The sequence below is a fragment of the Pimephales promelas genome, chromosome 5, assembly GCF_988280905.1.
Source record: "Pimephales promelas chromosome 5, fPimPro1.hap1.1, whole genome shotgun sequence".
Classification (NCBI taxonomy): Eukaryota; Metazoa; Chordata; class Actinopteri; order Cypriniformes; family Leuciscidae; genus Pimephales; species Pimephales promelas.
The window spans coordinates 41,727,835-41,751,746 of record NC_142773.1 but is presented as its reverse complement, the minus strand read 5'-3'; the positions used below and the strand labels follow the sequence as shown (position 1 = coordinate 41,751,746).

At 35.7% G+C, this 23,912-nt stretch overlaps 1 protein-coding gene across 2 annotated transcripts; it reads left to right on the top strand.

The window, feature by feature from the left end:
* Nucleotides 1-206: 206 nt before the first annotated feature.
* Nucleotides 207-21,536, top strand: LOC120474942 (uncharacterized). 2 transcript variants are annotated; one of them, XR_005621865.2, is made up of 3 exons: nucleotides 207-1,078; nucleotides 4,203-4,843; nucleotides 21,395-21,524. XR_005621865.2 is itself a non-coding variant. In XM_039665594.2 (3 exons), the coding sequence occupies exons 1-3, from the start codon at nucleotides 353-355 to the stop codon at nucleotides 21,399-21,401; spliced, it is 1,251 nt and encodes a 416-aa protein (XP_039521528.2). In that variant the 5' UTR covers nucleotides 207-352; the 3' UTR covers nucleotides 21,402-21,536. The 2 variants fall into 2 exon arrangements, 1 of the variants encoding a protein (XP_039521528.2); XM_039665594.2 differs by having other exon boundaries at nucleotides 4,203-4,720; nucleotides 21,395-21,536.
* The last annotated feature ends 2,376 nt before the right edge of the window (nucleotides 21,537-23,912 follow it).

Below are 23,912 nucleotides of genomic sequence, written 5' to 3'. Positions count from 1 at the left end.
TGGGAAAAGGGTGAGAAGGGAATTTTTTTACGCAGTGGTGAAGAAAAAAAACAACCTGAGGTGTAGAGAGAGGTGAAAGACTTCAGGAGAAGGAGAGTTGGAGGAAAAAAAAAAGGAGGGAAGGAAAGAAAAGAGGCCCACCACTAGAGAAAAGGGTTCGGGAACAACGAGAGAGAACATTGGGAAAACAAGAGTAAGTTAGAAAAAGCACCAGGAGGAAGGAAGGGGGAGGTGAGAGACAAAAAAGTTGGAGAGGGGAAGTGCGGGAGAAAGAAAGAGACGCAGATGAGAAAAACAGACGGCGTGGATGGAGAGACAACCAGTGGTTTTCTAAGTCGGATTTGGGACTGGAATGCACTCGGAGAACACGAATGCGAGATTTCAAACTCATTCCTGCCACTTTTGCCCGGAGCGGGGAGTCCGACGCACACCGGGCCCCGTTGATGGATCATGTGTGCGTATGGAGTCGGGAATAGCCCCGTTCCCGAAGGAGTTGGGGATAGACGGAGCGCCACGGCAAGTTTACGACAAGGAAATACAACATCCGTGCTATTCCTGGGTGGATGTACGAACGCCAAGGTGGGTTCGGGAGATCCGACGGGAATGTGGATGCGTTCAGCGTTGGTATTACCCCGAGTTGCTTCATCCCTTTAACGGGGGCCATGTTTTAAAGGTCAGAGGTCAACGCTACTTCTCACCGGATCAACACTACGGACATCCCCGGGAGTGGGATGATGTCCACGGACATTGCACACGGAGACGGGTGTCTTTCCGGCATCACGGGGAGCAACACAGCCCTGGGATCAGCAGACAATCAAGTCCTGGAAAACCACACGGTAATGGGGAAAACTCCGCTTTTTTCCCAACCGAGGTGCCCTCAAGCAAGTTGGGGCGCTCGAAGCTGCAGGTGAACGGATCGAAGCGGGAAATAAGGACGGATCCGGGATGCGCAAGTGTGGAAAACCATGGCAACCAGAGGAAGAGCCAGGGAACAGTACGGGAACAGATCAAACAAGTGGTCAATGAGCTCGAGGAAGTGCTGGGTGGTCTCAAACAGGTCCAGTTGGAGATGAAAGAGGTGAGGATGGAATAATAAATAGAGTGAATAATGTTAAACAATTTGGGATACGAGTTATTTACTCATTCAATTCACGTTTTTTTTACAACTTTCCAAAAAAATGCATGAGTCTAAATAAGATAAAGCTATGTATTTCAGAAATGTACATATACAAATCACACAGTTAGCTAATAATGTATTAATTTAAGGCAGAAACAATGAGCTCATTACCAGTGTTGTAGTCGAGACCACCTCACTCGAGTCCGAGTCGACACCGAGACCAGAGAGAGTCGAGTCCGAGTCAAGACCGAGTCCATAGAGAGTCGGGTCCGAGTCGAGACCGAGACCAGTGAGGGTTGATTACCTAATTTACTTTTATTTACTTAGAGAAATCCTTTTTTTTTTTTTTACTGAATTTACTTAGAGTTTAAAAATATGATCAGTTTAGGGTAAAACGGCCACATAGTAGGTGGTGTTAAAAGTAATTTTATTACAATTTGTCATGCGCAGTTGCGCACTAGAAAATCACCAATCACTGGGCGTGTCAATTAATTTAAAGAATTATTTTATTAACATACATTAATAATCATGAAAAATATTTTTAATTGAACTCGAGTGGACTCGGGAATAATTCCGAGTCCTAAAAAAAAAAATGTTTGAGTACGAGTCAATTCCGAGTCCAAATGGACACGAGTCCATTAAAATATGGTCTCGAGACCGAGTCCGAGTCTCGAGTACTACAACACTGCTCATTACAATAACTTAAATTATTATTATTAGATAGAAAGATTTAGCATTGGTGCATGTTGCATGCAAAGTTTCTTAAATCGATACTACATCCAAAATCAAAATTATTTTATTTTACTCACATGTTCCAAACACGTATGACTGACCTGAAGATTATTTGCAGAGCACTGAGAACCAAACGACATTGGACCCCATTGACTTACATTGTATTTACCCCCATAAGCATAAGTTTGGAACGACAAACTAGAGCCAGACCGATTTATCGGCAGACCGATATTATTGGCCGGTATTAGGCATTTTCCAAACTATCGGTATCGGCAGTTATAATGGCCGATAAATGAATATTTCAAAAATAAAATAAAAACGGACGAAACATGCTTGAACCATGTCATGAGTGTTGGAGTTGTATAGTTTGCCCACCAGAGGGCGCTCTACACCGTTCCTGTTGGCAACACTCACACATTGCTTGAATAACAATTAAAAGATCATCCCCATCAGTTCTCTTAACACAAAATAACTAAAATAAGCGTGACAAAATTTGTGACTATCATGTCCAGTGTTGCTGCTGTTAAATAAGCCGAGAGTGAAGCGTAAATAGCTAGTAATAGTTACGTTACGTTGTTACAGTGTAGTTGACTGACTGTCCTTTTAACTTTTGATGTGACTGAAATATTTCTTTAATAGCGCGTGACAGTTACAGCAATGAGACGCATCATCTCTCCTCGGCCTGTTATATTGAAAATGTATGTTTTACAATTTGCAGTATGACATAATCCATTGCTAAATTATGGCTCATCATAGACTAGCTAACCACAAAGCTAGCTAATGCCAGCTGTTGTGACAATAAAAGAAACAAGTTTCTTTTTAAAATGCTTTTCATATTATTTGAGTTAAAACTAACTACAAATAACTAATGTTAGGGAAATTAGTTTTGTTGCGCGTTTCTGAAATAAAAAATAAAATTAAAAAATTTCAGCCGATATATCGGAATATCGGATTTTAAAACCAACAAATATTTGTATCGGTATCGGCATTATCGGTCGGGCTCTACGACAGTGAAATGGCATGCTGTTCGTGACCGGCTACTATTTATAATGAGTTTTCAAACTCATTTGTCACTGATTTTGGGTTTAGTATATTTGAGATGGGATTTTAATAAGCACAGAGACTGGATACGATCAAAACTTTCATCTTGTTTAACCAGTGGAAATATATTATCTGTGTGTTCTTAGCAAACATCTTTGTAATAAACCTATTCTGAAAAACAGCGAAACTAAACATCATCTGAAAGCCTTCAGAATCCAAAACACACATCTGCCAAAAAATGAACGGTCAATTATATTCAGCAGAGCTGGAAATGTTCCACTGGGAGATTATTGTATAGAGGAATATTGTATTTTCTGGATGGGAAGTGGCCAGTTCTTAAAGGCCTGTTAAAAGAGAACAGAATATTAAAATCAATACCTAGAGATAGCTTAATACGTGCAGATCGACATTAGCAATAATGGACTGAGCAGGACGTACTGTAAAACATTAATTGAATTATTTAGACATGTTTCAATGGATGCATCACGACTCCTATAAGATGTGAATGACTGCACCCGGAAAGAAAGTCAGTGGATTAATGCATCACAGAGAAGGAAGCCAAAAAAGTTATGTTACACTCTTAGAAGAAAAGGTTCTATATAGAATCTTAAAAGGTTCCATCAGCGCTACGTATTTGGAACCCCTAAAAGGTTCTATACACTCTTAAAAAAGGGTTCCTCTGGGTTCTATATAGAACCATCCTTGGCCAAAGGAACCTTTTACCAAAAAAATGGTTCTATATAGAACCATTTTGGAGTTCCATATATGAAGCGGGGGATGGAACCATTTCTGGTTCTAAATAGAACCATTTCTTCTAAGAGTGTATGACATCGATGATGACATGTGAACAAACTTCAACGGTGAATGACGATTGTTCTATATTTTCTATATCATTGCAGGTTAATGAGTCATTAAAGTACCAGATGTTGATTGGTTTGTTTGAGAGGCATGACATGTGAATTTCTGACTCAGCCAATGATGTGGGTTTAGGGGCGGGACTACAGAAGTGCTTTTTGTTTTGTGTTTAGGGGCGAAAAATATTGTTCCCTTATACTTATATTTAAGTACGTCGTAGGTACACTACAATTACCGAAGGTTATGCTGTAAAATTGCTTTACTTACGCTGTACTTTCCGGGCTGTAATCTAAAGCGTTGCCAAATTATTAAAAGACAACATAAGTGATTTTTTGCGCTTTGCGGAGCTTGACAACCTCTGACGTGCAAACCAGCATCTATTCTGTAAAGCGTAAAGTTGCTTTTTATTTTTAAGCACACTAATCTTTTAACTTTGTTTCTGATTGTGTCTGTGAAGGTCGTCCAACAGATCGATGTTCTGACGTCCCACATTGACCTTGATGAAGAAGAAACAAGTCCATCCAATGGACTCTCCCAAGATGCCAGCAGAAGCAGTCGGACTGATGTTGTGGCGTTGATCCACTATTCGAATGGTGAAGAGGACACCACTTCCGACTCTTCTCTCGCACACAGCCCTGTGGATTTAGTTCACAATAACAGTCCTTCGCCAATGAGGAACCACACAAGCCTGTCCTCTCCTCAACAGAGACCCGTTACTGTTGAGGATAAAGACAGAAGAGTCGCGAAACAAACCTCAGAGACTCAAAGGACTCAAAGGACGCTCAATGGAAACTGTCTACCACACCGAACGGCAAGGAAAGGGCAACTGGAAAACCACAGACCCCCTGTAGTTCCAATAGTGTACACTAACTCAAATAAAACCCACCGGCCTCCACCTTACCCTCAGAACGGACAGCTGAAGATGAGGACGCCTCCTTACCCTGGAAAACATAAGATGCTCTCCTCCACCGTAGTGTAAGGACACAAAACTAACTAACCCAAAGACAATCAAACAAACACATCACGCATTCTCACAGACACAGTTGCACACATTAATCAGTCACTCGGTCGTAATGTTCCCTGGTGACGAACCTTGAGGTAAGTGGACACTACATGTCCTCAGAAGAGCATGTGCTTGCTGTGTTTATGCTCATGCATGTCTAAAACACACACAATAATGCATATACAAAGCTTTGGGTCGGTACACTCTAAAAAATGCTGGGTTGTTTTAACCCAATTTTGGGTCAAATACGGACAAACCCAGCCATTTGGTTACGTTGCTGGGTTGTTTTAACCCAATTTTGGTTCAAATACGGACAAACCCAGCCATTTGGTTACATTGCTGGGTTGTTTTAACCCAATTTTGGGTCAAATACGGACTAACCCAGCCATTTGGTTACATTGCTGGGTTGTTTTAACCCAATTTTGGGTCAAATACGGACAAACCCAGCCATTTGGTTACATTGCTGGGTTGCTTTAACCCAATTTTGGGTCAAATACGGACAAACCCAGCCATTTGGTTACATTGCTGGGTTGCTTTAACCCAATTTTGGGTCAAATACGGACAAACCCAGCCATTTGGTTACATTGCTGGGTTGCTTTAACCCAATTTTGGGTCAAATACGGACAAACCCAGCCATTTGGTTACATTGCTGGGTTGCTTTAACCCAATTTTGGGTCAAATACGGACAAACCCAGCCATTTGGTTACATTGCTGGGTTGTTTTAACCCAATTTTGGGTCAAATACGGACAAACCCAGCCATTTGGTTACATTGCTGGGTTGTTTTAACCCAATTTTGGGTCAAATACGGACAAACCCAGCCATTTGGTTATATTGCTGGGTTGTTTTAACCCAATTTTGGGTCAAATACGGACAATCCCAGCCATTTGGTTACATTGCTGGGTTGTTTTAACCCAATTTTGGGTCAAATACGGACAAACCCAGCCATTTGGTTACATTGCTGGGTTGTTTTAACCCAATTTTGGGTCAAATACGGACAAACCCAGCCATTTGGTTACATTGCTGGGTTGTTTTACCCAATTTTGGGTCAAATACGGACAAACCCAGCCATTTGGTTACATTGCTGGGTTGTTTTAACCCAATTTTGAGTCAAATACGGACAAACCCAGCCATTTGGTTACATTGCTGGGTTGTTTTAACCCAATTTTGGGTCAAATATGGACCAACTCAAACATTGGGGTAAAAGTGTAATTTAAAAATGAAACCCAATGGCTGGGTTTTTCTGTATTTGACCCAAAATTAGGTTAAAACAACCCAGCATTTTTTAGACTGTAAGGTTTATAATTGATTTTGAAAGAAGTTTCTTATTGCTCACCTGGGAATGAATTTAACAAAAATACAGTAAAAAACAAAAACAAAAAAAAAAGATTAATATTATTATAATTTAAAATAGCAGTTTCTGTTTGAGTATGTTTTAAAATATAATTTATTCCTGTGATCAAAGCTGAATTTTCAGCATCATTACTTCAGTCTCTCTTCAGTGTCACATGATCCTTGAGAAATCATTATAATACGGTGATTTGACGCTCAAAAAACATTAATTAGTGTTATCAGTGTTGAAAAGAGCTTCATATTTTAGGACTATTTAATTAAAAGAAAGTTCTAAAGAACAACATTTATTTGAAATATAATCTTTTGTTACATTATAAATGTCTTTACCCTAACTTTTGATCAATTGAAGGCGTCCTTGCTGAATAAAATTATTCTTTCAAAAAAAAATAAAAAATAAATCATACTGAGCCCAAACTTTTGAAAAATATAAGAAAAATACACAAATGACATCTCGTTAATATCAAAAAATGTTCTGCTACAATGAGATTAAACAAAGAGCTCATGGAAATATCTGCTTTTCAGCCTTTTCTCTTCAGAAAAACCCCTAAATCTCCTAAAGAGTTGTGGAAGAGATCTCAACAACGTCTTAAATTTGCTAAGATGTCAAAGAGCTGCAATTTACATTCCGTCAACAATGATCTAATAACAATTATTCAAAGGAATTTCAAGAGAATCATCCATTTAGTCTCGTGAGCTTTAAAACGAGCAACATCTGAATCCTTTTGGATCGCGTGTTTAAGGAAAAACCTTCCTTGCTATTATAACAGACACCATCCACATGTGTTTTTTCTTATAGTTATTATTTCCCAGAAAAGAAAAGCATGGTGGGGTCTGCCTGAACCGAATCATTTCCTTAGAAATACAGAAGATAGTCAACACAATGACTCAGTGTTAATACTGCTAACTATGAGTCATGAAAGATGTCTTCCATCTGTTAAACACGGTGTCAATATACGCTTGTTTCCTCAGATTACACTGAGCTTTGTTGTTCGCCCTGCGGGGAGATGAACGGTGTTGAACGGCTTTTCCCCATTGAATTACCTCAGATCCGAGGGGGAACATGACTTCGGCTTTGGGACTATTGTGTTGCTTTATCGCAGAGGAATGTCTGATAAACATTATATCCACGGTTGATTATATCGGGTCTTCTTTGAGGCACGTTAAAAGATCAAATACACTGCGTTTTTGTGGGAAATCATCTTACGCTGCTGTAGACAAAATGCAGATAATATTACCTCGTCCATTAATTAAATTAACTATACCCTGAAGACAGTGAGTGCATGCCTGTGCAAATTTGGAGGTTGACAGGACATTGCTTTGTGCTTTCTGGGACTTAAAACAAGTCACCCACCCAAGTCTCTAAGATATTACCATCTCTAAACATGCAACTAGGCTCACGCTGCAAAAAAGTAAAGAAAAATCGTATTTCCAGTCCAAATATAAAAGAAAATCTTAAATCAAGACGCATTTTCTTGCTGAGTAAAATGCCATGAAATATTATGTCTTGTTTTTAGTGGAAATTAATCAAAAAAGTTGTTGCTTATCTGCCAATGGGATAAGAAAAATAATCTACATTCAAACAGAAAGAATATTTTTCTTATCCCATTGGCAGAAAATGTAGCTTGTTTTAAGCAACGACTCACTTGATGTTGACACATTTCTCCAGAAAACAAGACATAATATTTTATGGCATTTTACTACTTTAGTAAATGCATGTTATGAAATTTTTATATTTGGACTGGAAGACTGTCCAATCCGGGCTGAAAGTGAAAGTAAAATATACCAACAGCCTTGATGCCTGAAGTGATGATTATAGGGGGAGATAATTTATTAATAATAACTTATTTTCACATAGTTCCTTGCACAATACCATATTATAAAGCTGCACAAACCCGTAAAAAAAATATTTTCAAGATTTGTTATCACAACATTTTTTCTTTTGTAAAATCAACTTAAATAATTTATTTAGTTGAGAACTTATTATTTTGAGTTTCTGATGATTAAATTAATCTCCTTCATTGCATTAACTCACTTTTTCCAGTTCAATCAACTTAAAATTTTAAAATTTTAAGGCAACCAGGTTACTTACTTTTTTAAGTTAAACCAACAATATTTTTTTACAGTGCACGCAATCTTATAAAGGACAGCAATTCGGCTCTAACGCTTCAACTAATGATTGTATTAATTACATCATTACACCAGAAGGTGGCGACAAGTGACTTAAAAATATAATTATCATTGAATCATTCATTCAAGAGATTCGTTCGGAAAACACTGATTCATCCAGCAACGAAGTCTTTGAGTCACTGAATCATTCATCCAAACTGATTTTTTAACAATAATTCATTCAGAACAGTTAAACATATTAAATAGACTACAGAAATTAACATTTTGTCAGAACCTCTAGTAAATTAGGTTATTTTGCTTTGTTTTCGGTTCAGAATTGTGGGAGAATCTCTATTTGAAACAGTCAAATAAACAGGCATGTAAACACTTTAAATCACATCTATTCTAATCTAGAAACGTGCAGATTTGTAAACATAGCGGTAAAGAAAGGGTCGCATTTTTAGGTTGCTGAAGAAACCCGACAACATTGTGCAACATGAATATAATACAGTGGATGAAAACATTAAAATGAAGATATTTTTAGGTGCATCACTGAAAAAACAAACACTACGTTCATAAAAACTGTTTACATAAAAAATGTTTAAACGGATTAAAACAGTGGCCAGTAACACGTCTACATAAGCGAGTTCATCATTTGTGCTGTGCATCGGGCTGTGTAAATAATAGTAGTAAAATTGACCACAGTTCTTAGTGAATAATCAGAAAAATAAAATTAAATGTTAAACAGGAGTGAAGTGAGTAAGGAAGCGTATTGCATTCACTTGAGGAAACAAAATCTACTCTGTTTTTCTGAATTAACAAGCTAATTATCTCAAAATTCTGAGATAATTTTCCATGGAAAAATGTTTTTGCTCTGTTTTTATGAATTAACGAGTTAATTATCTCAAAATTACAAGATAATTTTTCATGAAAAAATGTTTTTGCTCAGTTTTTTTCTGAATTAACGAGTTAATTATCTCAGAATTACAAGATAATTTTCCATGGAAAATGTTTTTGCTCTGTTTTTATGAATTAACGAGTTAATTATCTCAAAATTACAAGATAATTTTTCATGAAAAAATTTTTTTGCTCTGTTTTTTTCTGAATTAACGAGTTAATTATCTCAGAATTACAAGATAATTTTCCATGGAAAATGTTTTAGCTCTGTCTTTTCTGAATTAACGAGTTAATTATCTCAAAATTACGAGATAATTTTTCGTGGAAAAAAGTTTTTTCTCTGTTTTTTCTGAATTAACGAGTTAATTATCTCAAAATTATGAGAAAATTTTTCATGGAAAAATGTTTTTGCTCTGTTTTTTCTGAATTAACGAGTTAATTATCTCAGAATTATGGGATATATTTTTCTTGAAAAACATTTATTATTTAAGTATTTAATTTAATTATTTAATATAAGTCATTAATTCATAAAAACAGAGCAAAAACTTTTTTCCATGAAAAATTATCTCGTAATTCTGAGATAATTAACTTGTTAATTCAGAAAAACAGAGTAGATTTTGTTTTTTCAAGTTGCTTGTGTCATGTAAACGTCTTAATTGAACATGCAGCACCAATAATCACACACTGGACTTTAATACTTCTGAAAAGTCCCTGTCTTAGGATAGGAAGCACAACTCGGAAAACTAGAATTTGACACTATTCCCTGACGTATCCAACATTCCTCTGGGGTTAAAGTTAAAATGGCAGATGTGATCTTTGTGTGCGGTTGAGAACAAAAGGAACTGATTTCTTTCTGCTGGGATCTGAAAGCAATAGTTATGGTTTGGCATTGTCCTCTAGTGGAGGGTATGTGTCTCTGCAAGACTGGCCCTCATGTCTGGTTTTCATTAGAAACCACTTGGCTTAGAGCCTAACCGAATGAGGCAAGCTCGTACAATATTTGTGATGGTCAAATAAACACAGGCATTTTCAGACATCATTTACGATGACGGCCACCCACTATCTGGGAGGGCACAGCAACAGCTGAGCTCCACACACACACACCAGGAAGATGGTGCACAACAGACAGGATGTTTTGGTAGACGTGTTTATAAAGAACGCCCACCGTTTGGTGCCTTCGCTGCAAAAAAGTGCTATACTTAGTATTTTTGTCTTGTTTCCAGTTCAAATATCTATCATTTTTTCAATCAAGAAGCATTTACTAGTAAATGACATATAAAAAATTACATTTTTTGTTTTCTGGAGAGTAATCAAAATCTAAATTAAGTGAGTTTTTACTTAAAACAAGCTAAATTATCTACCAATGGGGCAAGAAAAATGATCTTAATTCAAATGGAAAACAAGAAAAATCATCTTAATAACCTTAAAAATATATCATTACTAATGGCAGTCTAGTAAATGCTTCTTGATTTAAGAAATTGGAAACGAGACAATACTAAGAAAATCATTTTTTTTTTTTGCAGTGTGCAAAGAAAAAAAATAATGGACAGAAATGAGTGAATAGTATCAGTGAAAGTAAGAGTATAAACTGAGCTATATAAGGTAGCTCAGATCATTTGATCTTGTGAGAACTTGATTTTGCACACTTTAAAGTCTTGAGAACTTAACATTTTCTTTGGAGAAACACAAGACTTAAATAGCTCATCAAAAAAGAAGATATTTAGAAAATTCAATCAGTGAAAGTGAATGGGGTCCAATGTTGTTTGAACCCAAACGTTCACAGCATTTTTAGGTGAACTCTCCTTTTAAGCAAAAGTTTCTCTCTCATTTTAATCTCATTGCTGAAATTTTAGATATTTGGACTGAAAACAAGACAAAAAACTAAGTAAGAAAGGCATTTTTTTGTGTGTGTGTTCGGGAAGCCATGTCTTCACTAGCTGTAAAACGAAGCCTAATGGAGAACGTTGTACTACTTACAAGTGGTTTTCATTTAAATTCCAGAGACTAAATCAAAGAAAAATCCCAAATGAGATCTCTTTAGTCTGTCACTTGTTTCTACTAGACAGCAATGAGATTAAATTGAGAGAGAAACTTTTGCTTAAAAGGATAGTTCAGCTAAAAACAAAAAAGAAAGAACGTTTGGGTTCAAACAACATTGGACCCCATTCACTTTCACTGATTGAATTTTCAAAATATCTTCTTTTTTGATGAACTATTTAAGTCTCTTGTTTCTCATGTGTTTCTCCAAAGAAAATGTTAAGTTCTCAAGACTTTAAAGTGTGCAAAAGTCAAGATCTCACAAGATCAAATGATCTGAGCTACTATACACATTACCGTTATATAGCTCAGTTTATACTCTTACTTTCACTGACACTATTCACTCATTTCAGTCCATTTTTTTCTTTGCACACTGCAAAAAATTATTTTCTTAGTATTTTTGTCTTGTTTCCAGTCCAAATATCTAAAAATTCAAGAATGCGCTTAAAAGTAGGAAAAAAATATGGGGTAAGAAAAAATTATCTTGTTTTCCAATTGAATTAAGATAATTTTGCTTGCTTTAAGAAAATGAGATATAATTTGTTTATTATATTATTTTTTATATCATTATAAATTTTGTATTGTCATTTTAATCATCTAGTAAATACTTCTTGATTTAATGCATTCTTGAATTTTTAGATATTTGGACTAGAAACAAAACAAAACAAAACTATTTAGTAAGAAAAGCATTTTTTTTTTTTGCAGTGCAATACTTCAATGAAACTTCCCTGAAAGCTCTATTAAAGTCACTTTAGGGAACACCTTTAGACTTTTGACTATCATCCTGCTCTGAACACAAGTATCATCTTATGTGTGTGACATATTATTACTCAAATAAAAGAATAATTGAATTTTCATCTGGCCCAGAGCCATTAAAGCTGAATTGCAACTATAAATTGACATCAGCTTTGATATATTGTTCAAGCTAAAGCTAATTTAAGAACAATCATAAAATATAAATGTGCAGAAGACGCTTTTACTTTTGGGTAGGTGGATAATTACATCTGTCTGTGAGCGCTCAGACTTGGCTCAAAGTTTCTGGGGTGGTAGTCGAAGATTTGGACAAATTATGAGGGATAAAGAGCAATCATGTGACGACATAAAGTCTGGTCGCATTGCTGGTTATTCTGGCCACCAATTAAACGCCCCAGACAGAAAGAGACCGTGACACTTAAAATGACTTGTCTTGTTTTTATGAGCTTTTTAGGGATGGGGTTATCTGAAATATATTGCAACACAATAATAGACGATAGACCAGTGTAAAAAACATTAAACTATTATAGGTGTAAAGATGACTTATTCCTGGAAGTCAAGAGCAATAATGCAAATGGGCTGGCTACGCATTTGGAAAATGTTTCAAGCTTTCTTTCTGAATCATCATCTATCATCAACCTGGGACCAAATCACTTTTTTATAATAATTTTCCAATATGGTTATTTTTCTTTTCTCCTATGTGAGGTCCACTTTAAGGGATCCGTTTTTTTTTCTATCGACATGTACTTCAAAAAAACAAGATGGCTTCACTTTTTTCTCTGTTATGATACCTTGAAACCTATGCATCGTACAGCAAAATTAGATCTTGTTAAAACATGATCCATTTCTTTTACATCTTCATAACAAAAGATCTTTTAATGAAATCTGAGAGCTTTCTGTCCCTCCATACGCAACTACTACATTTCTACAATTCAAAAAGTTCATAAAGAGATTGTGAAATGGCTTCACTAACATTCAACTCACACATCAGTTGTAAATTAGAAACAATGAGGTTAATTCTCGTGTTACCTTCAGCAAGAACCAATAAGGTTCATTCTTGCTTATCAACCAGGTTCGGTTAAGCTTTTATATGTTTGGTGATCGTCGTTGTTTATATGTGAATAAAAGCCTCAATTCAATATGTTCATCATATAAAGCGATAGATTCTCTTCAGCAAATGTGGACTGAACTGCACAATTCATGTATGAATTCATATGAATATGGATCGTTTTACAATCTCTTTAATAGCCGTCTGGAGGAAAAGATTTCAGATTTCAACAAAAAGATATTTGTGTTTTGATGATTAACGAAAATGTTACGGTTTTGGAACTACATGAGGGTAAAATAATTACATAATTAAAATTTTTGGGTGAATTATCCCTTAAACTTACTAAAAACATAACACCCTAGCAACCAAAACACTTTAGCAATCCCATAATAACATGCTAAAACAATCAGCACACCTTAGCAACCACATTACAACACTAGCAATCATCACAGAGGCACTGTTTATATGCTTATGATACACATCGCGTCTCTCGTATTAATTGAAACCAGCAAGATGTTTCGCGCAGAATAGTATGTATACTATACTAATGGCATACCTGTGTCAACTAAACATCAGATGCGATTCATAAGCCGTGTCGCTAATACTTATTTCAGTACTGTGTTCACGTTAGTGTATTTTATACGGTAATCCAAATGTTTTATTCAGACGATTAGTTTCCGCTAACGATGCTTACGTTGGCGACTGACTTGGCGGCACAGTTAGCCTACTTGTTGATTGACAGGTGAGTCGGCGGTGCCTCAGGACACTACAAACCTTGCAATGCCAATGTGATGACGTACCTTTCCGTCGTGGGTGAGTCCGAAATCGCATACTCTCTTGAGTAGGTTCGAACTTATTTTTGAATAAGTAGCTAATATGAATTTTGAATGAGTAGGCTAATATGTTATCATCTAGACGCACTACATTCGCCATGTTTCCTTTATCACGTGACCTATAAGCGTCAGTTGCAATTCATAAATCCTCTTTTTTTTAAATTCATAAATCCTCTACCGTGACCTCATGGGATAGTAAATTGCCACACTTCAAAATCACTCCAGAAGAAAAAGGTCATCCGGGTAGGCTACTTTTCGCTGACTCCTGTATGAGTGCTGTGAATTCAGACATACTTCATCACATCGGGTGAATTCAGGTTGATCAGGTTGATACCTTTTCCCAGTCTTATCAATTGTCCCAGTCAACCTGAATTCACCCCACTGTTTTACGCCTTCTATATAGTAGGGAGAAGTATATGCGATATCTAATGTAGGCTATGTTATTTTATTAATCTCGTCACATTTACATCTGTTTTTAACTCTCTTCACTTGTAACCAGTTCACGATTCGGTTTGAATCATATCAGAAATAATCAGCAACATTCTAAAACGGCACTCTCAACATGACACATTAGAACCTAGCAACGTTCTTAAAACACTCAGAAAACCCTAGCAACCCCATAGCAACATTCTAAAATGCCACTCTCAACATGACACATTAGAACCTAGCAACGTTCTTAAAACACTCAGAAAACCCTAGCAACCCCATAGCAACATTCTAAAATGCCACTCTCAACATGACACATTAGAACCTAGCAACGTTCTTAAAACACTCAGAAAACCCTAGCAACCCCATAGCAACATTCTAAAATGCCACTCTCAACATGACACATTAGAACCTAGCAACGTTCTTAAAACACTCAGAAAACCCTAGCAACCCCATAGCAACATTCTAAAATGCCACTCTCAACATGACACATTAGAACCTAGCAACGTTCTTAAAACACTCAGAAAACCCTAGCAACCCCATAGCAACATTCTAAAATGCCACTCACAACAAAACACTTCAGCAACCCCATAGCAACATTCTAAAATGTCACTCAGAACACCTTAGAAACCTTTTATTAATGCCCTGACAACTTAGAATTGAGAAACTAAAAAAAAAAACTTTTTTTGTAAATCTAAAAATTAATTTTATGAGTTTTAAATGCTAAAATGTGACCAGTGATTGAACCACCAGTACTTTATTTCTCCATTTCATTTAGTCTGACTCTGAATTGAAAAGTTGTGCATGTCCAAACCAGAATGCATATCAGTCTTCTCTCTCTCTATCTGCAGCTATTAGTGTTTCAATTCAACAGCCTGGCATCCACACAAGAGTCCTGATAAAGACAGCACACTGCGGCACGAGGAAACTCATGTCCAATCAGATCTGCTGTCCTCAACATTGAGCCAAGCTGAGCGTATAAATTAGAGTAATAAATCAAGCTGATAAGCGAGCACAATCTTGGCATTAGAACACGAAAGGCTAAATTGCGTTACATTATCGTAGCACATAATGTGAGCCAGTCAGGTTTGTAAAAGCGGCAGCTATGCCAAGGACAAGTCAGAGGTATAGAGGAGGTACAAGTGTTGGCTGAAAAACAACCCAACGAATAACCCAACCATGGGGTGGTATATCACTGCGAGTTATTTTAACCCAAACAGATGAGTTAACCATTTATTTTTATTTATGCCATTATTTTAATCAATAAAATAGGACTATGAACACAAATAAATGTTTTAATGGGTTTCAAGTATTAAATTATAAATATTAGTGAGCCTAGTATGTTATACATAATTATGTGTCTAATAATAAATACAATAAATAGAACACACACAAATGTGATAATGTGCAAATATTAAAATTAACACATTCAATTCAAAACCTGTGCACATATAGTACACAAATTGATAGGACAGATGTGCACATACTGTACACTCTAAAAATTGCTGGGTTGTTTTAACCCAACTTTGGGTCAAATATGGACAAACCCAGCCATTGGGTTACATTTTTTTATTACATTTTTAACCCAACGTTTGGGTTTGTCCATATTTGACCCGAAGTTGGGTTAAAACAACCCAGCATTTTTAGAGACTACAGGAACATATTTTACCCAACTGTAAGGTTATAACTTAAAATAACCCAATGAGGCAAACAAATAACCCAACACATTTTAAGATAACCCAACATAATGACCCACACTCTAAAAAAATTTTATTTTGTTTTAACCCAACTTTGGCTCAAATATGGACAAACCCAGCCTTTGGGTTACATTTTTTAAATTACATTTTTAACCCAACGTTTGGGTTTGTCCATATTTGACCCAAAGTTGGGTTAAAACAACCCAGCATTTTTAGAAAGTACAGGAATGTATTTTACCCAACTGTAAGGTTATAACTAAAAATAACCCAACGAGGCAAACAAATAACCCAACACATTTTAAGATAACCCAACATAATGACCCACACTCTAAAAAAAATGTTAGTTTGTTTTAACCCAACTTTGGGTCAAATATGGACAAACCCAGCCTTTGGGTTACATTTTTTAAATTACATTTTTAACCCAACGTTTGGGTTTGTCCATATTTGACCCGAAGTTGGGTTAAAACAACCCAGAATTTTTAGAGACTACAGGAACGTATTTTACCCAACTGTAAGGTTATAACTTAAAATAACCCAATGAGGCAAACAAATAACCCAACACATTTTAAGATAACCCAACATAATGACCCACACTCTAAAAAAATGTTAGTTTGTTTTAACCCAACTTTGGCTCAAATATGGACAAACCCAGCCTTTGGGTTACATTTTTTAAATTACATTTTTAACCCAACGTTTGGGTTTGTCCATATTTGACCCGAAGTTGGGTTAAAACAACCCAGCATTTTTAGAAAGTACAGGAATGTATTTTACCCAACTGTAAGGTTATAACTAAAAATAACCCAACGAGGCAAACAAATAACCCAACACATTTTAAGATAACCCAACATAATGACCCACACTCTAAAAAAATGTTAGTTTGTTTTAACCCAACTTTGGGTCAAATATGGACAAACCCAGCCTTTGGGTTACATTTTTTAAATTACATTTTTAACCCAACGTTTGGGTTTGTCCATATTTGACCCGAAGTTGGGTTAAAACAACCCAGAATTTTTAGAGACTACAGGAACGTATTTTACCCAACTGTAAGGTTATAACTTAAAATAACCCAATGAGGCAAACAAATAACCCAACACATTTTAAGATAACCCAACATAATGACCCACACTCTAAAAAAATGTTAGTTTGTTTTAACCCAACTTTGGCTCAAATATGGACAAACCCAGCCTTTGGGTTACATTTTTTAAATTACATTTTTAACCCAACGTTTGGGTTTGTCCATATTTGACCCGAAGTTGGGTTAAAACAACCCAGCATTTTTAGAAAGTACAGGAATGTATTTTACCCAACTGTAAGGTTATAACTAAAAATAACCCAACGAGGCAAACAAATAACCCAACACATTTTAAGATAACCCAACATAATGACCCACACTCTAAAAAAATGTTAGTTTGTTTTAACCCAACTTTGGGTCAAATATGGACAAACCCAGCCTTTGGGTTACATTTTTTAAATTACATTTTTAACCCAACGTTTGGGTTTGTCCATATTTGACCCGAAGTTGGGTTAAAACAACCCAGAATTTTTAGAGACTACAGGAACGTATTTTACCCAACTGTAAGGTTATAACTTAAAATAACCCAATGAGGCAAACAAATAACCCAACACATTTTAAGATAACCCAACATAACGACCCACACTCTAAAAAAATGTTAGTTTGTTTTAACCCAACTTTGGCTCAAATATGGACAAACCCAGCCTTTGGGTTACATTTTTTAAATTACATTTTTAACCCAACGTTTGGGTTTGTCCATATTTGACCCGAAGTTGGGTTAAAACAACCCAGCATTTTTAGAAAGTACAGGAATGTATTTTACCCAACTGTAAGGTTATAACTAAAAATAACCCAACGAGGCAAACAAATAACCCAACACATTTTAAGATAACCCAACATAATGACCCACACTCTAAAAAAAATGTTAGTTTGTTTTAACCCAACTTTGGGTCAAATATGGACAAACCCAGCCTTTGGGTTACATTTTTTAAATTACATTTTTAACCCAACGTTTGGGTTTGTCCATATTTGACCCGAAGTTGGGTTAAAACAACCCAGAATTTTTAGAGACTACAGGAACGTATTTTACCCAACTGTAAGGTTATAACTTAAAATAACCCAATGAGGCAAACAAATAACCCAACACATTTTAAGATAACCCAACATAATGACCCACACTCTAAAAAAATGTTAGTTTGTTTTAACCCAACTTTGGCTCAAATATGGACAAACCCAGCCTTTGGGTTACATTTTTTAAATTACATTTTTAACCCAACGTTTGGGTTTGTCCATATTTGACCCGAAGTTGGGTTAAAACAACCCAGCATTTTTAGAAAGTACAGGAATGTATTTTACCCAACTGTAAGGTTATAACTAAAAATAACCCAACGAGGCAAACAAATAACCCAACACATTTTAAGATAACCCAACATAATGACCCACACTCTAAAAAAATGTTAGTTTGTTTTAACCCAACTTTGGGTCAAATATGGACAAACCCAGCCTTTGGGTTACATTTTTTAAATTACATTTTTAACCCAACGTTTGGGTTTGTCCATATTTGACCCGAAGTTGGGTTAAAACAACCCAGAATTTTTAGAGACTACAGGAACGTATTTTACCCAACTGTAAGGTTATAACTTAAAATAACCCAATGAGGCAAACAAATAACCCAACACATTTTAAGATAACCCAACATAATGACCCACACTCTAAAAAAATGTTAGTTTGTTTTAACCCAACTTTGGCTCAAATATGGACAAACCCAGCCTTTGGGTTACATTTTTTAAATTACATTTTTAACCCAACGTTTGGGTTTGTCCATATTTGACCCGAAGTTGGGTTAAAACAACCCAGCATTTTTAGAAAGTACAGGAATGTATTTTACCCAACTGTAAGGTTATAACTAAAAATAACCCAACGAGGCAAACAAATAACCCAACACATTTTAAGATAACCCAACATAATGACCCACACTCTAAAAAAATGTTAGTTTGTTTTAACCCAACTTTGGGTCAAATATGGACAAACCCAGCCTTTGGGTTACATTTTTTAAATTACATTTTTAACCCAACGTTTGGGTTTGTCCATATTTGACCCGAAGTTGGGTTAAAACAACCCAGAATTTTTAGAGACTACAGGAACGTATTTTACCCAACTGTAAGGTTATAACTTAAAATAACCCAATGAGGCAAACAAATAACCCAACACATTTTAAGATAACCCAACATAATGACCCACACTCTAAAAAAATGTTAGTTTGTTTTAACCCAACTTTGGCTCAAATATGGACAAACCCAGCCTTTGGGTTACATTTTTTAAATTACATTTTTAACCCAACGTTTGGGTTTGTCCATATTTGACCCGAAGTTGGGTTAAAACAACCCAGCATTTTTAGAAAGTACAGGAATGTATTTTACCCAACTGTAAGGTTATAACTAAAAATAACCCAACGAGGCAAACAAATAACCCAACACATTTTAAGATAACCCAACATAATGACCCACACTCTAAAAAAATGTTAGTTTGTTTTAACCCAACTTTGGGTCAAATATGGACAAACCCAGCCTTTGGGTTACATTTTTTAAATTACATTTTTAACCCAACGTTTGGGTTTGTCCATATTTGACCCGAAGTTGGGTTAAAACAACCCAGAATTTTTAGAGACTACAGGAACGTATTTTACCCAACTGTAAGGTTATAACTTAAAATAACCCAATGAGGCAAACAAATAACCCAACACATTTTAAGATAACCCAACATAACGACCCACACTCTAAAAAAATGTTAGTTTGTTTTAACCCAACTTTGGCTCAAATATGGACAAACCCAGCCTTTGGGTTACATTTTTTAAATTACATTTTTAACCCAACGTTTGGGTTTGTCCATATTTGACCCGAAGTTGGGTTAAAACAACCCAGCATTTTTAGAAAGTACAGGAATGTATTTTACCCAACTGTAAGGTTATAACTAAAAATAACCCAACGAGGCAAACAAATAACCCAACACATTTTAAGATAACCCAACATAATGACCCACACTCTAAAAAAAATGTTAGTTTGTTTTAACCCAACTTTGGGTCAAATATGGACAAACCCAGCCTTTGGGTTACATTTTTTAAATTACATTTTTAACCCAACGTTTGGGTTTGTCCATATTTGACCCGAAGTTGGGTTAAAACAACCCAGAATTTTTAGAGACTACAGGAACGTATTTTACCCAACTGTAAGGTTATAACTTAAAATAACCCAATGAGGCAAACAAATAACCCAACACATTTTAAGATAACCCAACATAATGACCCACACTCTAAAAAAATGTTAGTTTGTTTTAACCCAACTTTGGCTCAAATATGGACAAACCCAGCCTTTGGGTTACATTTTTTAAATTACATTTTTAACCCAACGTTTGGGTTTGTCCATATTTGACCCGAAGTTGGGTTAAAACAACCCAGCATTTTTAGAAAGTACAGGAATGTATTTTACCCAACTGTAAGGTTATAACTAAAAATAACCCAACGAGGCAAACAAATAACCCAACACATTTTAAGATAACCCAACATAATGACCCACACTCTAAAAAAATGTTAGTTTGTTTTAACCCAACTTTGGGTCAAATATGGACAAACCCAGCCTTTGGGTTACATTTTTTAAATTACATTTTTAACCCAACGTTTGGGTTTGTCCATATTTGACCCGAAGTTGGGTTAAAACAACCCAGAATTTTTAGAGACTACAGGAACGTATTTTACCCAACTGTAAGGTTATAACTAAAAACAACCCAATGAGGCAAACAAATAACCCAACACATTTTAAGATAACCCAACATAATGACCCACACTCTAAAAAATGTTAGTTTGTTTTAACCCAACTTTGGGTCAAATATGGACAAACCCAGCCACTGGGTTACATTTTTTAAATTACATTTTTAACCCAACGTTTGGGTTTGTTCATATTTGACCCAAAGTTGTGTTAAAACAACCCATTATTTTTAGAGAGTACAGGAAAGTATTTTACCCAACTGTAAGGTTATAACTAAAAATAACCCAATGCGGCAAACAAATAACCCAACACATTTTGAGATAACCCAACATAATGACCCACACTCTAAAAAAATGCTGGATTGTTTTAACCCAACTTTGGTAAATTACATTTTTAACCCAACGTTTGGGTTTGTCCATATTTGACCCAAAGTTGGGTTAAAACAAACCAGCATGTTTAGAGTGCAATATGCGTAAACCAACAGTTTTTTTACTGTGTGTCGTCATGCTCATCCTCCGTAATTATTGCTGATTAGGTCTTTGTAAGTGTTTGTCGGCACTCGGCAGCGTTTGCTTCTCCCTGATCTGGGCTCTGCTCCAGCGCTTGCTTAGAGGCATCGATCAACACGTTTTGAAAGGGACATTTGTGTAATGAAGATGTGACCCTGTCTGTGATGGGCTGGATGTGAGAGTGCACTATGTAATGAAAGTCTTTTTATTACACAGGGACTGATGCCACACAACTCATCTGACTCATAGCGGAGGACGGAGAGCCCTGGGCCGAGGGGCGATGACTGTATTTCCCATGGAAAACTCCAGAAGCATCTCAAAGCACTCTTTCTCTCACACACACCCCTGCTGAAACAAACAAGCAAACCGTTGTACCAATTTAAAGTCATCATGGCCTTCACAACTCATTTTATTTATATCGTCAGATGCATTTCTGATTAAAACGGGAAAAAGTGGGAGTCGTGCAATTCGAGGGGCGGGATTAAAAAGTAATGTCACCTGAAAAAGAAAGTCGCTTCAGAGGCGGATGAGTCGTAACATGTTGATGAAAGATTATGAAAACAAAGGAGTAATGTGCATCCATGAATTTTAGACAACCGGGATAGTGTATTAAGAAAGTCTGTGTTGCTCATATTTATTTCCTTACTCAAACAGCATTATTTTGAAAGTGTTTTCTTGGCTTTCGTCCATGAAGTGTAGTGTTTTCAGGCTTTGACGTAAACTAAAGAATATAGAGGGCAACTGTCTGTTTCGGGAAGTAAAAACTAAAAATGTATTTTGAAAAATAACTTATAAACCAGCACTAGAGCTATGAGATAGTTAATCCATGGTATTTAAAAAAAATGGACAAAAAGACTAAACGTTTTAGTGATGGAAAGAACTACAATCCCATGAGGCATTGCGAACAGCATCATTGAATTACAAACGAATTTAAAACTACTCACTAACAAATGTTGATTATATATATATATATATATATATATATATAAACAAAATATTATTCTTCCACATATTAATGTTAAAATATTTTAATTTTACAGCACAAAATAAACTTGTCTCTGACTGGTGGAATTTATTGTAGGGCATCATGGGTAATGTAGTTTTTCACCATGGATTCTTCTGTAAAAGAGTTACAGGTGAAACTCGAAAAATTTGAAAATCGTGCAAAAGTTAATTTATTTCAGTAAGTCAACTTAAAAAGGTTAAACTAATATATTATATAGACTCATTACATGCAAAGTGAGATATTACAAGCCTTTATTTGTTATGATTTTGATGATTATGGCTTACAGTTTATGAAAACCTTTTTACAATATTCTAATTTTGAATATGGGGTTTTCATAAGCTGTAAACCATAATCATCAAAATGTTGATTTATATATATATATATATATATATATATAGTATATACAGTATATATATATATATATATATTAAGTTTATAGCAAAATATGCATATATATATATATATATATAGGCCTATATTTATACAAACAAGTAATTTGAGAGCATAAAGAGATCGACTCTTTTTTCTGAATTTTTTTCGACTGATTGGTGGACTTTTCTGTAGGGCATCATGGGTAATGTAGTTTTTCACCAGGAATTCTGTTACACAATTATGCTGGCTGACGGCTTAACAACCTCGTAGCTCACAGTATCAGTCTTTAAAGGTTTATAAGTTATTGTTCAAAATAAATTTCCATATGGAGAAAATTAAGGTCCCGTAACCCGACTTTTGCTCTCTATTGGGTGTTTTTTAAAAATCGCACTTGTCTTTTATTATGTGCCACTCCAACCTCCTGTTTTAAAAGGAAATGCATCAACTGGCACAAGCGGGTTTATTAGTGAATTAGCATATCCAAAAACATGCATTATGCTGATTATTTAAGCTGGTCAAGGCTGATGTTGGTTATTTCAGCAGTCTCTCTCTCTCTCTCTCTCTCTATAACTACACTGTGTAAACCATTTAATACAGCTGCCCTTCTTAACTAACCTGTGACCGGATATCAGAGCGTTTCTCCTTTAAAGAGAGCGCGACTGAGTAAAAAGCTGCTTTTAGGTTGGAAATTATGATTTTTTTTTATGTACAAACTATAGCCAGCGCTCATGTGGATCTGTGAACAGACGGTTGAAATGCTGGAAAAGAGGATGCATTTTCTTAATAATATTTTATTATTATTATTATTATTATTATTCAGACCAAAGATTGACATGATTTTTTTGTTCAGGGAGGCTGAAGGATCTATAAGTATATTAAGCTAAAGCTAATGAACACTAACATTGCCTTAAAGGCAGCTCGTAAAACCACTTTAGAGAGGTATATCTGAGTTTATACTTCTGGAATAAAGTGGATGGATCCAAACACGGTATTGCATCTGTGGACTGGAATTATCTAATCAGTATTTAAAGCCAGTATAAGCCATGTTTGTAGACTGTTGCAGTCGTGTAGTGGCATTTCCACTCTGTGGCCAATAGGTGGCGCTGCAGACCACAGAAAAACAAGGTAACGCCAATGACACGTGAATGTCTTATGAATGTGTACAGATCACATGAATAAAACATTAAGTGTTAGAAATATATTCTCTGTGACTTCTTATTGACCCTTTAAAATGTGTTTTTAGCTGAAGGATTTTTCCTAATGGTTTTCTCACATGCAGTATTGGCAGATTACAGTATTCCTCCAGTCTGACACATGACTAATATTTGCAGTATAATTCAGAGCTCTATATAGGAT